The following is a 17342-nucleotide window of genomic DNA, read 5'->3' as shown; positions in this document are numbered from 1 at the left end:
CAAGAAATTCGTACTGGACCATTCCCTTACTTTAGTTAGTAAAAATATTTCTCATAACTCTTCAATAACTTTATGGGATTGTCTAAGATTTGCATTTTATTGTCCTAAAGCATTTACATGTAGGACTTGCTCATACCTAAGCTAGGCAAATTAAACTTCTTATCAAATATAGGAATCAAGGTGTTATAAAACTATTTTTCCCTTTCCTATATAATTGAACTATCAAGGAGATATATAATAATCTATAAAACCTCCATTCACTCAATATGGCAAGAAACAATGTGGTTTCTCCTCTTTCTTTCTTTTGTTTTTTTTTTTTATAAGAAATAAAAACATGTGGTTGAGCAGCAAGCCACTCCTTGATTCTTTTGACCTCTTCCTATTGTGGAGTTAAAAAATCTCAATAAAATTAAATGCTTAGCATTCAGCTTATACTAAACGGCAAGTGGTTTACAATGGCCAAGTATCTAGTCATCATAGTCAAATTTTTAAGATTCAACAAATGTCATATTCGAGCCACTAGTTCAAATCCTAAAGTTGTAGATGCCAAGTTATGAACCACTGCAAAATTTGTGATTTTATAGAACCATGAAAATAGTAGCTTATTGGTCTCTGTTTGGATTATATATGATACTAAATGAGAATCCACAAGACCAAGTGCAGCTTTATATTTATATAATGTTTACAGATGGGATTTGCTTGAATTATAGATTACAAAACACTCCACAATTCACATAAGCTTAGTAAATAATCAGAGTATTCAATAAGGAAAGGGAAACGAAATAATTGGGTCTCCAACTGCAGTGATTAAGAAGGGGTGAGGAGGGGGACCATGCTATTCAAGAGAGCTACTTTTCTTGTCTCGTTTTGTTGTGCCCACCAGCCCTTCAGGTGGTGGAGTTGGGATATAATCTATGGAGGAGATTTGGGGCATGTACTTATGTGACAACCAAACGCAACACTTCCGTTGGACATGGATTTTTAAAGAGAAACAAAAGTTCGGTTGGATCCAACAGAGTGTGGGTGGTATGGGCGACCACCCGCTGCTTAGAAACATTCGGACTATGGTGTGTGGGGAAATGACCAATCAGACAAAGCATATATAACGAGAGGCCAACAGGGCAGCAGACAGAGTAGGCTCTTATGTGGCTAACCATTCTGGAAAGACTTGAGGGAGGAGGATTTAGATGTATTCGTATTCGTCATGTATGATACATCTACATTAGCCAAAAAAAAAAAAAAAAAAACAAACATGTGGTCTAACCTCTATTCCTTTAGGAGACATTGGTAATTACAGAATTTTTTTCGATGCACAAATTGAAGCTAGATGAGCAAGTGTCAACTAGTTGGATGCAGACTATGGTGTTCAAAATTATGCAACAAGTAGCTGATCAGCAAATGCAACAACTCTTTTGTTTATGGATCATCTGGTGGTGGGTTTGTAGTTCTACAACAGGTAAGTTTGAAATGCTACAATAATGAACAGTTGTTGTAGGCAATCTTAAAAGAGGTGAAGGGCATATTATTTTGGGATGCTAACATTATTTAACTAGTTTAGGTTTAAGATTTCGATATATGTCTCGTCATTACTTTCTCGGCTGAGGTCTAATTAGGGCTTCATTCGCATTGTGTCTATAGTATGCAAGGTGCTAAATTTTCATTTTTCAGAAAAAAAAATTATGAGGTTTAATTTGATTTGACTGGGATGTCCCAATAGTTTGAAATCCGTATTCAACTTAATTAAAGATTATCTTAATTTGGAAGACTCATTATGAATCACAACATCAATTGCAAATCCAATTATAATGATGGATATGAGGCAACCCAACCCTCCCATAGGAGAATACATTTAAAAAAAATAAAAAAGATTTGCATGCATAGAAATTGCAGCTTAGATTGTTCCTCACTGGCAACCATGCTTACTCAATGGGTCTAAGCTTCAGGTAGATGTCAACTTGGGTCAGCTACTTTGTGCAAAATCTTGGTCAAGTCAATCGACTTGCAACCTTATGACATGGGGCCTAAGAGGTGTGAGCAAATATAATTTGCTATCAGTCTAACTTAACTTGTGTTTCAATCCAAACGTGCCTTTGATTGCAAATTAGATCCAGTTCCTATCCAATCTAATGGTTTTGGCAGCAGTCTGAGAGTGTCCAGGTTTCATGCATACATGCAGTGTTTTTTGTGGTAAATGGAGATAAAGTCTCCACCAGCTTTATTAAGAGAATGAAGGCATAGAGAAAGGGGGTAAAAGGGAGGGAAAGCAAAACAAAGACACAACAGAGAAGATCAAAACTAAACCTCAACATACAAAAATCTTGAAGCCTATCTTGAATAATTGTAGGTAATAACCACTTTAATGTTATGCAACCTAAGGTAATGGTTTATGGCTGGCAGGTTCTTTGATTCTGTAATAAACTATTTAAAGCCCAAATAGCATATCGCCAATTGAAGTGTAGATATAGAGGGAAAAAAATTATAGAAATCGGTAATGAGCATCATATGGTTTTTATTATTTAACTATGACATACTCTAAATTAACATTTGTATCGGTTAGTATAAATGATAATATGATTTTTTTTTTAAAATTCTGACAAAACAGACTTCATGTCCAGCAATATTTTAAGAGTAAATTACAAAATCCGAATGAGGCTTATATTTCTTAGTAATTTATAAAATCTACACTTATACTAAGTTAAACTAACCTTTTACCTAATGTGAAAAATCAAAATTGCCTTCGAACGAGAAGGAGGGTGCACATTTTTTTTTGTATCCTGAGATAGTTGTTACATCAACTAAGATTATTTTGATCATTCTTTAATTTTTTTCTAACATGATACTTGGGTTCCATTTAAGATTAACAGTTTGACTAATGTTCCATTAAGTTATGGCTTAAAATATTAGATTAAAATAAACCTCAATGAGATAAGCATAGATTTTTCAAACTATTAGGTATAAATAAAATTTATCACTGATCTCAGAAGGAGGTTTTGTAATTTATTCTAACTTGTCTTCTATTGTTGCCACCCATTGTTCTGCAATCTGATGGCTAAGTACTACTATCATATCAGCTATTCTTTTGGTTCAAAAAATGTTAAAATGCAAGCAAGTTGTTAGAGCAAACGATAATGATTTCTAACATGACTTTCAAATTTCAATGATGGTAACACTAGGGGGTGCATAACAAAATAGCGATGGTTTATAAATTTATTTTTCAGAACTAGGATAGCAACACTGTTAAATCTTAGTCTTAGGTGCTAGATACGATTTTGAAATATTTTTTTGCTTGGTCTAATGGGCTCAGATCAAGTCTGATATATAGAATGATGGATTTCTACATAGCTTTGGAAAGTGATTTCAACTCATCTTTTTCATCTAAAGTATTGCCGTACATCCACATCTCCAATTATAAATCTTGAGCCTTGTAGCCTTTCAAAGCCTTATAGTCTTCCAACCTTCAATGGAGGTAGGTGGCGATTAGAGAGTTTTAGAATTGTGGCTGAGAGCCTCCTTCTAAGGTTCTCTTATCCATGCCCGATGGGTCCAAAATTTGGTGTCCATTAGTTTGCTTTGGTGCTTGCTAAGTATAAGCCCTAAAAAGGAATATTTAAATGTTTTATACTTTAGTGAATTTTGCAGAAGAAGTATACCTGATTATCAATTTACAAAAAATATGAATCTTATTTTTTACAAAATGATTTACATTTAGATGTTTGTAGATATTTTTGTTCTTGGATCTAAGTATGAAATAGATGATATTTAAACTCTAAATAAACGTGTATTGCTAAAAAAAAAAAAAAAAAAACTAGCAGGCATCAAGCAGGACTTAATGAAACACCCACATATTCATATGGTGCAAATCGGTCAAAGTTGGAATCAAACATAATCAAGAATTGGCTAAAGAAGTTCTACTCACGGATCATGATTTTTGGTCCCCATGTATTGCCTCTAGCATGTCTAATGTTGAGTTTGGATCCTATACAATGCATATTTTGCACCGCAGAAAGCTGTATAACCTCAATAGCTGCCACATCATCTAATCATAAAGACAGATGGCTATCATATAGTGTATGGTGTACGTTGTGTGCAATACGCAACACATTATCTTTGAGTATTTGATAGTCGTCTATCTCCACGATCAGATGACATAGCATCCATCAAGGGCTGTACAACTCTCCATGGGGCAAAATGCTGATGTTGTTGGTCTGAAACTCGTGATCCTGACCGAGTGGGAAATGTCCCAATTTTTGCATAATTTGCATCAACAAAGTCATGATAAATTCCTATCGTGGTTTTGGTTAAAATTCAATCAACTTGCAGCTCTATACTTTTTGCCTATTCTAATCATGGAACAAGGAGCAGCATATTAAAGGGCATCACTTATCTTTTGCTTTTCCTTAGCTCTCACGAGTAAAGTGGAGGCAAAATGTGGTACTTCAGCCTCACAAAGTACCATAAAAAGTAAAGGCACCAAATGATAAATGAGGACTCATTGCTTCAAGTTGTTGAACACCAAAAAGAATAGGCCCCAGCCTTTTTGGTTGGTGTCAAAACTTCTTTATCTCCCACAAGGCATATTCTTAAAGCCTTTGAATTATGGTCATGGCCTTTATGCTTTCCCACCCTTATGAAGTATGGAAGATGACCACAGGTTTAAAGGGACTGAGGGTATTAGAATGCTTCCTTGGAAGCTTTTCTATCTCAGGTGGAGTCTTTAAGGAATATATAGTTTCGGACAGCCTTGAAAGGAGAGAGAGCAGAACAAATTTTGCAAAGCAATAAACTTTACAGATAAGAGGGATGAGGATAGGAGAAACATCCGCATGCTATATGGCCCATGCAATTTAGTTTCTTAAGATCAGTTAGTTTTTCTCGTTCAATATCCTTGATTTTGGGGTGTTTTCTAAGGTGCATCCTGACAAATTGAATTTAGTTTTCTGCTGCCGGTGAAACAATTAAAATTACGGAGAACCATATAATCTACCTTTAAATGCAATTATGGAGCCATCATACATGGAGTGTGAGGACACTTATGATCATAATTTTTCCAAGTTTCTAAATTAAATCAGGTTTTGTTTTTTTTTTTACTAACACTAGTATTTGATGTGTCCTATGCAAATGATTTATTTAAAACACTAGAGCATTTGAGGATTGGTAATGATTCCACTGATCAAAATTGTTGGAGTAAATGGAGAATGCATATTGATTAAGTTGGTAAGTTAATAGCTGTTGGATATTAATGACTTGGATTTGATCTAGCCCTCACCGCAGTTTTGGCTGGGCTTCTTCTCCTGTCAGTCTGGGGTAAAAATAGCAAGATCGGACAAAAGAAGAGAGAGAAAAAGAAACAAGAAACAAGAAAGTTCAGAGAACAAATACAACAACATTCTCCTCGCTTAATTTCATGCCCTTCACTTTAAGTTATATCAGAGGAGTGCATTTGTGCAAGTATGATCAAAGGAATCCACTGAATTCTGATTGGCAATTGGCCTCTAAAGGCATTCTTGCACTTGCTACTTGCTTGTCCATAATTACGAACAGGTCTGCAAAGAATCACATTCATTTGACAAATATATGGTGACAGGAAAACCTCTTCTTTTTAAAGCTTTGATTATACATTACATGGCAGCATTTACCGATCATTGGGCAAGTCTGCAAAAGTTGTTACACAGGAATCAAGTTCTGTACAAGCATTCAAAAGATTGCGGTACACTGGGTGAGGGTGATCAGTTTCAGCAATAAGGTCTTTGAGCTTATGATATAACCTAACAATGGTGTTCTTTTTTAAGCAACTGGATTTGCTCTTGAGTAGATTTAACCATGACTTCTTGGAGAATGCGTTCATCTCAATCTCCTGATGTACGTCAATGCAAGAGATGGCTGCCATAGGTTCATCTTCTGTCAATTTTATGCAAAATCTTTCTTTGATGATAGGTGGCGGCGGTATACAACCAAAATGAATCAGGTGCTCCCATGTCGTCTCCAGTACTTGCCCCTGAAGTATGATGAAAAGCAGTTCTGATAAAACCATGATATGATGTTCAATTTTTTCTAAGATAGTAATTTACTCAATTGCAGCAGCATTTGAATGTAAAAGATCAATTTTAAGCAGAAAATAGTGATCAATGAAAAAATAATGGAACGAAATAGAAATTATGAATAGTTAAGGAACCAAACATAATATATGATTTTGTTGCATTTAAAAGCCAAATCTTTTAGTTAGCGAAAAATGCAATAAAGTATTTTGAAGGTTTTAGTAACTCCGCAAGTATATAAGAAAACTAAAGTTTGTTCATGATGGAGTCAAAAATAGAAGCAGAGACAAAATGGAGCAAAAAATCACCTTTCCAGCTCTGAAAGCATCGAGCACCATATGAAGATGCCTTCTAGTGTCAAAGTGGTATCCATGATGCAGCATTTGTTGATACGCATTCTCAAAATCATGCCAATTCTTTGTTTTGGCACATGCTTCCATCATGGTATTGAATGTAAACTTATCTGGTACAACCTTGTGACTCAAATCAGTTTTTCTGGTAATATGATGGCTGCCATCCAAAATCTTCTCAAACAGATCCTTTGCTTCTTCAAACATGTCATGATCTATATATGATTTCAACATGATGTTGCATGTTACAACGTTGGGTGAGCAAAATTTATGCATTTGATTAAAGATATATCTGGCATTTTCAATGCTTCCAGAGTCCAGACAGGCTTGAATCAGTCCGGTGTATGTCACAACTAAAGGCTTCTTCGCAACCTTGCATATATTGTTGATCTGCAGAAAGAAACACAAACACCAGTTACAACTTCTTTCAGCTGTAAAATATGCATAATCATAAGGTGAAAGTCATACCAGCATGTCCAAAAATATTTTTTTTTATAATAGTAATAACACAAGCAGTAGATAGTGGTCATAGATTTATTAAGATAAGCAAAAGTACATCAATGATTGTGGTTAAAAACATCACATATTATGTCACGTTCAAGTGTTCAAGGTAATGTGTTGTCTGTATAATGTAATATCTGTGTAAGTATATAGTTTAGGCATTTATTGCACCGACAAGTTACATTATGTCGTTTTCAAGTGTTAAAGGTAATGTTGTTGCATGTATAATGTAATATATGTGGAAGTATATAGTTTAGGCATTTATTGCATTGACGAGTTACATGAAGGACCATGGCATCTTTCTAGTTGGAGATCATTGTATCTTTGCAACTTGTCCTATCTTCACTCACTTTCAAGTACCACAAGACAGGGAGTGGCAGTTGTCTCCACTAAGACACGACACAGCATCATGAGCTGATGCTACAATAAAAAATATACAATACTTGAAGGGTTGCAAACTTGTCTTCTATTTAAACCATTTTACCAGTCATTTATGTATTTCTTTGCAAAGGTAACATATTTAGTTGCTGCTAAGAAAAGATTCTTGCAAACTACAATTGTAGACGAGGCAAGATAAAGCTATGGGTGAACAAACTTGTCCAATATAAGCAGCATAAAGCATAAATACATCACATACAGACCTGGAGTAGTGCTTCTTGGCATCTTCCTGCGCTACAAAGACAACGAGCAAGGTCATAATAGAGACTAGCTGAACCTACAACCCCACGTCTTTCCATATCCTTTACGGCTAATACAGCTTCATCTATTCTCCCTTCTTTCCATAGAGTATTCACAAGAACTGCAATAGAAGTTGGGCTCAATAATGAACTTAGCAAGTAAAATCATAAAAGTTTCACTCAATAGTCACCAATACCTTTGTAATTCAAAGCACCAGGAATAGAAGACTTTTCCACTTTCTTGAAAAATTCATGCACCAAGTTGTACTTGCCACATGCAAACATCACCTGCTCAACAAGTTACAGAGAACTATAGGTTGATAAGATTATTGAAGAAATTCACTGAAAAAAACAATTTTATTTGAAGTTGCAACCCGCCACTACGTCAAGATGAAGAGTGGCACCAATAACAAAATAAAATGAATAAATGCCTAAGTTTCTTGGTGCCAATAACGATCTCCACAACAAAAAAAAAAAACATTTTTGCAATGGAAAAAACCGTCGCTAAACTCATAAATTCTGCCACTCAAACTTTTTATGATGGTTTGTACAACTTTTCTCATAAACCTGCCACTATAAGTATAGCAACAGATTAGCGACTATCAGTATAACCATCACTAAAACCCATAACAGCACCGGTCATAACCGTCACTAGTTTCTCGCTTTTAATGGTGGTTAGTAGGCTTTTAGTGATGGTTTTGTTTGTTCCTAATTATTTTCTTTTAGCAACAGTTTTTTAAGTTTTCGCAACACTTTTTCCTCTGTGGTTTTTTGTAGTAGCAGTGTTTTGTACCTTTAGCAATGGTTACTCCTGACTCTAAAGATTTTTGATTGCCTGTTTTTTGTGATTCTGCTGCTGCTATAATTTCTTTCTAAGAGAGTTTGAACTACCAATAAATCTATCTCTAGTTTACTTATTTACTTTTAGTAGCATTTTTGACCATTGGAAAAGGTACATATTTAAATTATTTTCTTCCAATATCCTTAAACACCGTGAAAATGACATAACAATACATATGTACCTTTGAACATCATTCATCTATCTTATAATAAAGGAGGGAAAAAACATGTGACAGTTCTATCCATTTTATGCCACAAACATCCACAACATTTAAATTTCTGTTACAACCAAACTTTCTTCTAACATAAGAAAAAAATTGAAAGAAATCAATTATAAGCCAAAAATACACCAAACTCTGTACACCACAGAGTGTCTCTTCATCTGGGCTGTGATAGGAAAGGGCACTTCTAACAATCAACAACTCCTATAATTTGATATAGACCAGCATGTCTTGTCCATTGCAGATGACAAGGAGCCAGAGTGCAGAAGATTTTTTTTCACCTTATTCTTTTTTTACCTTTGTTCCATTATTTTCTGACTACTCTACCTTTATTTCATAATTACTCTCTTTGTCTCTCTGCACCTTCTTTCTTCCTGCTTCTTTTTCTCCTCCCCTCTTTTTCAGTTTTCTTCCTCTAATTATTCTGCCTTGTTCAGTCATCAGTTCACAGGAAACCAACTAAATGTTTGCATGATGGTCTAATTTTATTAAAGAAGCATTCTGTTCTACTAAGCATTCCAATTGGGTTAGCTGAACTACAAATGCAAGGTAAATTCTATTTATGGAGAGCTTAGGTCCAGAATAGCAAGCCCAGCACTATGGGAATTCTGTTGAAAACTCATGCTGGAATACCTTTGCATCAGTTCATTTAGATATAGTAAGTAGAATTGTCTCGAACTGATATGCTCAAATAAGAGATAGAATTATCCAAAATCTGGGACCAGAAAATCCGATCAAGGAGATTCCTCTTCATACTATTCAACTTTGGTACTGATTGTATATTTGTATCTTGATTGGGATGAATGAGAGAGCTTTTCACAAGTCTTATGGAAGAAAACAGCTAACTGATGTATCATGTGTATCAGGAACAAGCTTTTTGTTCTTGACATCAGAACTGCATTGCATTCTACCCATCAGCAGTCTTCCTCCTGTCATGAAAATAAATGCACAAAAAAGCACAGTATATTGGCTGAATGTCATATTTCAAAAAATTGCTTGACTTTATCAGCACTGAATAGCTTCATAGACATGACTGCAATTTTAGTGAAGAAATTATGAACATCTTTACCAACTAAGTGTACACAACCACCTTAAGTTACGCCAATTAAAATATCTCAAATCTTTAATACTCACCTCTTCCACCACCTTCATAAAATTTCACAAATTGTGAAATTATCCAACTGCCACCATGGGCTATCCTCTTGCATGGCAAGCCTATTCATATCCATTGCAACTTCTGAAAAAAAAAAATATTAAGTTTTTACCAGCTTTTTGTCAATCAAATTTAAGTACCCTTCCTCCTGCCCCACCCAAGTCCTCAAATATAATCTTTTCAAAACTTCAAAACAAACTTTCCTTTGAAAAAGTAATCCTCAAATGAAAATATGCCATTTCTGTTGTTTTCCGTCACACTTGAAGAAACACTCAAGCTCATTCTAGTGTAGCATTCTCATCCATGCTGCAATCTAATATAGTTCTAGCTCAATGTTCTAATTTAAACAATGCTGGCTATAGATATGTCCTGTAAAACTCCCTTAAATCACATTGGCATGCTGCACCAGATTTGTGAAGCACATATACCTCCATTCGTTACTTTATAATTTATTTTAGAATTAGTAACTATATCTCCCATCATTTTGTAGAATAGATATAATTCCAAGGCATTTTTCTTGGCTGACAACTTTAATGATTATCTTGAATAGCTGAAGGATCAATGAATATGATATTAGACCAAGGTTCGCAATTTTGGTACCGAACCTCAAACTGGTACCATGCCGGTACAGTGTTGGTACATCCGGTATGAGGATGGGTTCAACCTACTATACTTGTTACGCCCCCCATACCGAGTATTAGTTCCATAATAATATGGTATGGAATGCATGGTACAGGATAGAATACATCGGTTCTGTGAACCTTTCACTAGACAATTCCTGAATACTAGGTCTTTCTTATTCTATGGCAATGGTAGAGAGGAAAACAACATCTTGATCCATTAACCAAAACAGTTTCCACTTTAGCCAGTTTCTTTTAAATGGAACTTTTAGTGCTGTCTATATAATCATCTAGTACATGTTCACTATTTACAACCATCAAACAATCTATGCAATGCTATGTGAATGCTCAGTTCATATTGATAAAAGACTATATAAATGTATTCTCTCAAATCCTTCCATTGATTTTTACGCTGGCAACATAAAATGACTGCTGGAAACCCTGATATAGAGAAACAAGTTTCCATGGGTCTTTTCGCCCATCTTACTCTATGATTTATCACCTGCACTGAAAACTTAATGGTGTATCTCAAAGTTGACCTTAACCAGCAGGACTTTTCTCACATTATTCAGGGTCTGCTTCATCAGTCTGAGCATCATAAATCAACTATTCTTTGGTAACTACATAATTTTGTAATTGTAAGAGAAGGCACAGAGTCATTGAAATTGATATCATAGCTACAAAACTGGTGCATAGGATTCAATCTGGGTAATTGCCGGCCCAAGGAAAAGGATTGCTAAAACTAAGAGACAAGCTATGAAAAACTAGTGACATCTGGTCATGCATGTAGAGCAAACTAATCAATTTAAACATAAGACTAGAAGCCATGAAAGCCCCCGTGGCCTGATCAATCCTGAGCAGAATTTCAAGTCTAGAAGAAGCAAGCTCGGGATCATAATAAGCATTTACCTTATACACACTGATCTGAAACATGTTCTGTGATGCATTTTGAACCAAATTAAAGATCCCACAAAATTGTTTCCAATTTTCTAGACACAATAAGTATTTCAGCCTAATAAGGAAAATTTCAAGGGAATTTAAATGACTTGTTAAAATATGACCAATATGGTGATATAGACCAATGGTGATAAAAATATGATATATCATCAATTTCATTTGCTAGTTGTGGTGATATTGTTGGCACTGCAAAATGTAATAGGGAAGGAATTTATTGCTGATTCAGTGAGTTAAACACATAAACCTGTATTCCTGACAGGCTCACAGAACCATGCCACTGTCTGCATATTTGAATAAGTGTCAAATGATTTCTTGAAGATCAATAGATATTAGGAAGAGAAACTAGGGGATATTAAGTTTACCTCCATGGCAAGGCCATATGTTGTATTTGAAGGCTTTATACCCTGCTGCTTCAATTGCTGCAACACCCAGAATACTCCTTCCCATTGCTTCTGCTGAACGCAAGCATTTAAAACCTACAATGATGGAAGATATTCAGTTACTATCTTTGACCGGTAATGAAATAAATTTCAATTTATATTAGACATACAACTGTATGTGTCAGACTACTCACAGCATTGTATACAACAAGGTCTGGTTCCAACCGAGGATCCCACTTCTGGAGAGGACCCAGCTTAAACTTCTTCTCTGGGGGAGCACGCATGCAATCAATGACATCAAATAGTTCTTTCATAAGACCCGCTTGCCCAAGTGCGACAGCAATACAATGGTAAGCTGCAAGGTCAGGATATGAAGATAATTCTTGCTGCAAACAATTGAAATGTAATTACTATAGTTGTAAAAGTAAATTGCATCTAAAACACTTGAACTGACGTGGATAAAATGTATTACACGCATAGCATAAAATATGTTCAGTGCCTCAATAGGTTTCTTTGCCTTCCCAAGTACATCAAGTACCGTCGTATAAATATATCTGTATAACAAAAGGAACAGTCAAAATCACAACAATCATAGAAGGATAAAAGACTTTGCTAAAAGATAACGGAAGAGAAGAAATGCAATGAATCATGGTGTAGAAGTATAAGTTTGGATCATGGTTCGCCAAACTATATTGAACCACTCGATTCAAGGTGTACCAATACCGAATTGATGCGGAGCCGGGGCTGTTCGGTCTTTGAAACATGGCAAGGAGTGAACCAGGCCGAACTAGTCAAACCCGGCTAAACAACCAGTTCCACCAGGTTTTGGGCAATATTAATCAGTTCTGTTTGGTTTGCCCCAACCTAACCCCTGACCCAACCCTGCTTTCTCCCCCAATACAATCCTTCGATGCTCCCTTTTTTCTTCCACCTCTCTCTCGATCCGTCCTTTTCTCTCCTTATTTCTCTCTCTCTCTCTCTCTTCTACGAGGGACCCACAAGCACGCCACCCCTACCGACATGGTCTGCTGAACCGGCCCATACCGACCAGTTCAGCACATACCGTACCGATACCGATCCTCACCGGTACAGTATAGCCACATAAAACGGTTCGAAGCCGGAACCGAGCGGGGAAGAAAAAAGAAGAGAAAGAGGAGAAGAGGAAGAAAGAAGAGGAAGAAAGAAGAGAAAGAGGAGAAGAAGAAGAAGAGGGTTTGACGTACCTCGGGCCACCCCCCTCCCTAGCACCCCGACGCGCGTGCGGCCCTCCCAACGGTTCCTTTCTTGCTCGCGGGAGAAGGGGGAAAGAGAGAAGGAGAGAGGGGAACCACGTGCGGGGCAGCCCGCCTGCGCGGGCACATGCGGGGAATCGCTCGTGCCCGCGCGCGATTCCACACGCAGGAAATCTCGCTCCTGCGCGGTTCCCTGCGCCCGTGCGCAGGTCCACGCGGGGCCGCGTGGGCATTTAATGCCACTAAAACGTGGACGCGCATCGGCCATTTTTTTTTTTTTTTGTGGTTCCGGTTCAGCACCGATACCGGAGCTCACCGGTACGCTGGTTCGGTCGGCTCGGCAGATAGCCGATCACCTGGAACCTTGTCTACCCCTCACGACCTCTCTCTTTTATGGCGATGGTGCTGATATGATCAGAAAGAGCTATGATCGAGCACTTCTTCCTCCTTCAGTGCTCCTTCCAATGATGATCCTACTGGATGAAGCCTGTCATCAAGCCCCTTGGAATCATCATCTTCAACACCTGCAGGTCACCCCTTCCTCTCCATCACATCTGCTCTCTTTGGTGACTCCCTCCACCACTACCCATGAGGATTTTGAGGTATCAATACTTGACAGGCATGGTCTTGCATACCTTGTGTCAGCAAGGCTACCAACCTTGTACCTAACAGGGATGGGTCACAGTACCCATACAGTGAAGCTTGGTTTGAATACAAAAGACTGAATAACCATCTCTTGCTTAACCATCAGCATGTTTGCATTTTCCTAAGAATATAATGGGTGAAAAAATACCTGCGCTTGTAGGACTTGAATCTTTCACGTGATTGAAGCCATTGAACAACCTGTAACACTCGCCTCCAGTTCCCAAATGCACCTAATATCTGGACAACCCTCAAGATAGAGTGATCTGAGAATTTGAATTGTGCACTATGCATCATTTTGGAGAATTCCCACTCACGCATATTTACATCTGTAGCATTCAACCTATGACAGTAAAACACTGCAAGTTAAAGCTCAAGTAAAGTCAATAAAGTTGAGATAATGCTTTGGAAATGACATGGAAAGCAAGACCTGAGGAAGAAAACATATACACATAAATACATACATATCATAAGGAAGAAACACATAAAACCTGTTTTCAAGAGACAACTTCCACCATTTAAGAGTGTGTTTCACATTCCTCATGTGTATGCAAAAGATAGTTCCATGGGCATCCCACTAGCTTTTTCCATTGAATTGGTGAATAAGGACAACATGGAAGCAAGAGGACCTAATTATGCCAGATAAATCTTAGCATTCCCAACAGGAAAGCCCAAAGGGCCCAGCATCACATATCACTTAAGCACAAAACAGTAAAAACCAATAAAGAAACTGAATGCAGAACCCAATACTCAAGAACCCAGGATCAGGATGAGTGGCAGCTTGTTCCATGTCGAATTTGTCAAAATATCCAAGGATTTAAAAACATATTTCAGTTTGAAATAGTTTCCACATGGACCCTTCTTCTTCCTCTTGCATTGGACTGCTAATAGGACACTTGAGTTGACTAAACAATGGAATTGTTGTTTAAGTTCGATATATGACAGCTTGACTTAATATCTATCAACAAATAGAACTTTCCTTCATGTAGCTCAACCTGCTCAATTAATTCACTGATGACAGACCATATAAAGGCATGTTCTGATCATAACTCTTGTTTTGCATATGTAAGCGGTTCAAATTCATAAGGCAAGCTGTAAGTACTAGACTTCTGGTTTTCAAGAAATACATAAGATAAAGAATAAGCTGCCTTCATTAAAAATCAAATACATAATCCCTCAACAGAATTCTTGTTAGATCCCAACTCAATCCAGATAAACAATGTAACAAACAAATAGAACTCACAGTGAGAAGAAAAACAGAATGAAAGGGAGAAAGAAGAGAGCGGCAGGGTTCCTATTTGTTTTGTGTTTCCTTGAAATTGGAAAATTTCAGCAAGCCAAATGTTGATTGGTCTTCATGGTAACAAAATGAAGGATTGATCTGGGCCAATGTACGCCGTCTCCGCACTGGGATTCATATTAATGCCACCCTGTTCTTGTATTGGTATTGCCCAGTACGGGGCCGATTCGGCATACGCCCCCCCCCCCTCTCTGCGGTATTACGTACCAGCACCGAACCAGTACGATATGATACGCTCTGTACTATCCGTTTCGGTACGGTATGGCGTACCTTGATCTGGGCCAAATCATATGAAATTGAGAAAGAATTATATTTTACACTACATATCCTTGCCTATTAAAGGTGGCATATATTCGATAGCATGAGGAATTTGGGTATTTTAATAAAATAACTTAGAAGACTTACTAATGTTAACTGCAAATAATTACTGGATTACTCAATATCATGCGCCCTTTTGCAGATTTCAGCACATCATTTAATTATTTGTGTTGTCTGGATTTTAGCTAAACTATTTTCCACTCACATGTTATAATAGATAGGTTAACTTATTCAAATAGAGAAAATTTGTCTAGCCTCAATATATGAATGTAATAATCTTCAAAAGAAAGCTAAAATTACCACCTAGAAAGTTAGGAAGAAATAAGATGAAGAGCAAATGTTTAGAAATTTCAAAGTACCCTACAAGTAAAACAACTATAAGATGACATTAACTGGATTTTATTGTGATACTAAACAAACTGAAGAGAAAATGAGGAAGAAAATGCTCACTTAGTCTAAAAGTACTTAAGACCAAAAGATGTCAGCACATTCATGAACATTGACATATAACTGAACTAAATTAAGATGCTTATGTGACTTAACCCCAGAAGTTTCAAACCCCATCAAATCAAGGAGACCAGTATGGAGTAGAATATATGTTCAACAACAAAGGATAATTGAGAACACCTACTTCTTTGCTAGCTTCTGGATTCTCTCTTCCACTTCCATCCGCAAAACTCTTGGCCTGTTTCTGACATCAGTGAATACCTCGAAAGTCTTGAAGGCAGCTCTGTCCTCAATATCAATGTCATCAGAATCACTTTGAACAACCTTATCAGACTGCACAATAATTTTACCATGCATCTCACCATTTTTCCTTGTTCCCATAGTATCACCATTAATCTTTCTAGACAAATTATAATCTCCCTTTCCCTTTGCATCATTACCACTTCCATTGTTGTATAATTTAGATCTACTCTTATCACCACTTTTTCGTACATTTTTCTTCTCCAAAAGCCCTTCCACTAAACCCCATCCACCACCACTACTACCACTTTGAACAACAACATGCTTTTTATTCCTTACAGATACCCTTACATCCTTTGATTCCTTAACCCTTGTTCTGCGACCAATCTGCCCTCCAGCCAAGTTTGCCTTCTCCCCATTTTGTCTTTCCTCGTGATCAATATTTTCTGCTGCATTATGCGGTTTCTCCTTTGATCTAACCAATTTCCTCTTTCCTTTATTACCAGCCGCTCCAATGGCATCCTTCCCTGTTGATCTCTTCTTTGAGTTATACGCATCCACATCACCAATCAATTTCTGATTCCTACCCATTTTAACCGACTCCATGACCTTCACATAATCATTGAATGTGGGACTAAACTTAAACTCGTTCTCGAGAAGCCGACTAGGAGTCGACGGGGCTTCGATCTCTCCATTCGCCAAAGCATTGGCCACTCTGAGCTTGGGTTTTCTCACATCAAAATCCCAACTTTTGGTCACCCTCAAAGAATTTAAGGTGTTACTGGAAACGGGTCTGCCAGAAATCAAAAACCCGTGACCAGAGCAGGAATTCAACGGAGAACCGGAGAAGAAAACCCTATTCCCTTTCAAATTAAAAACACCGATTTGCCCATTTGTCGTCGTTGTCGTCATCATCATCTCCTCCGGAGCAATTCAACAAGCTCAAATATGAACTCAAATAAGGACGAAATTTCGATCCAATAACCCTTTCCGATCCATACCGATGCGAAAAATCAATAAAATAACGAATATTGGGGAAGGGAAATCGTCAGAAGTAAACGGAAGAACTGTGAACCATTTTTAGACCAAACTCACGGATCGATGCTTCTCCCCGATGCTTTGGCTCCAGGGCGAAGAGAGAGAGACAGAGGAGGGCAAATTCGAGAGGTGCCGCTGCTGGCCCTGCTGATAAGAGGTGATGAGATCCGAGTCCATTAGTCTAGCTTGGCCCACCAGATACGCTTTGGATCCAAGGCTTGGATCTAGATCCAACCCATCACATAAAAGGTTTGAACTAGATTACGTCTCACAGAAAACCAGATTCTACAATCCGGATTTGGAATTTTGAATTAATTTTTTTATGTCAAATCAACTTTATTCACATTTATTTTGGCCAGATCCAAGTTTATAAAATCCGCATACTTGACTT

The 17342-nt window shown here is 37.3% G+C and overlaps 1 protein-coding gene across 1 annotated transcript; it reads right to left on the bottom strand.

The window, feature by feature from the left end:
- Positions 1-5575: 5575 nt before the first annotated feature.
- LOC103719614 (pentatricopeptide repeat-containing protein At1g30610, chloroplastic) lies at positions 5576-17092 on the bottom strand. Its single transcript, XM_008808939.4, has 9 exons — positions 15858-17092; positions 13760-13951; positions 12207-12288; positions 11929-12120; positions 11717-11830; positions 7761-7851; positions 7528-7685; positions 6344-6775; positions 5576-5995 (listed from the first exon to the last, which is right to left on the bottom strand). Exons 1-9 carry the CDS (start codon positions 16829-16831, stop codon positions 5633-5635), a joined length of 2598 nt encoding a protein of 865 aa, XP_008807161.2. The 5' UTR covers positions 16832-17092; the 3' UTR covers positions 5576-5632.
- Positions 17093-17342: the final 250 nt, after the last annotated feature.

Source organism: Phoenix dactylifera, chromosome 9 (assembly GCF_009389715.1).
Source record: "Phoenix dactylifera cultivar Barhee BC4 chromosome 9, palm_55x_up_171113_PBpolish2nd_filt_p, whole genome shotgun sequence".
Lineage (NCBI taxonomy): Eukaryota > Viridiplantae > Streptophyta > Magnoliopsida > Arecales > Arecaceae > Phoenix > Phoenix dactylifera.
The sequence above is the reverse complement of the archived record's forward strand: the minus strand, read 5'-3'. Positions and strand labels throughout refer to the sequence as shown.

What these genes read in the sequence shown, in the direction of transcription:
- LOC103719614 (XM_008808939.4), bottom strand. Translation starts at nt 16,831, where the DNA reads ATGATGATGACGACAACGACGACAAATGGGCAAATCGGTGTTTTTAAT. An exon ending in ACCTTGTTGTATACAATGCT is followed by an intron (nt 11,831 to 11,928) that starts GTGAGTAGTCTG and finishes CCATCATTGTAG; the next exon opens with GTTTTAAATGCTTGCGTTCA. An exon ending in TGGTGCTTTGAATTACAAAG is followed by an intron (nt 7,686 to 7,760) that starts GTATTGGTGACT and finishes CTTCTATTGCAG; the next exon opens with TTCTTGTGAATACTCTATGG.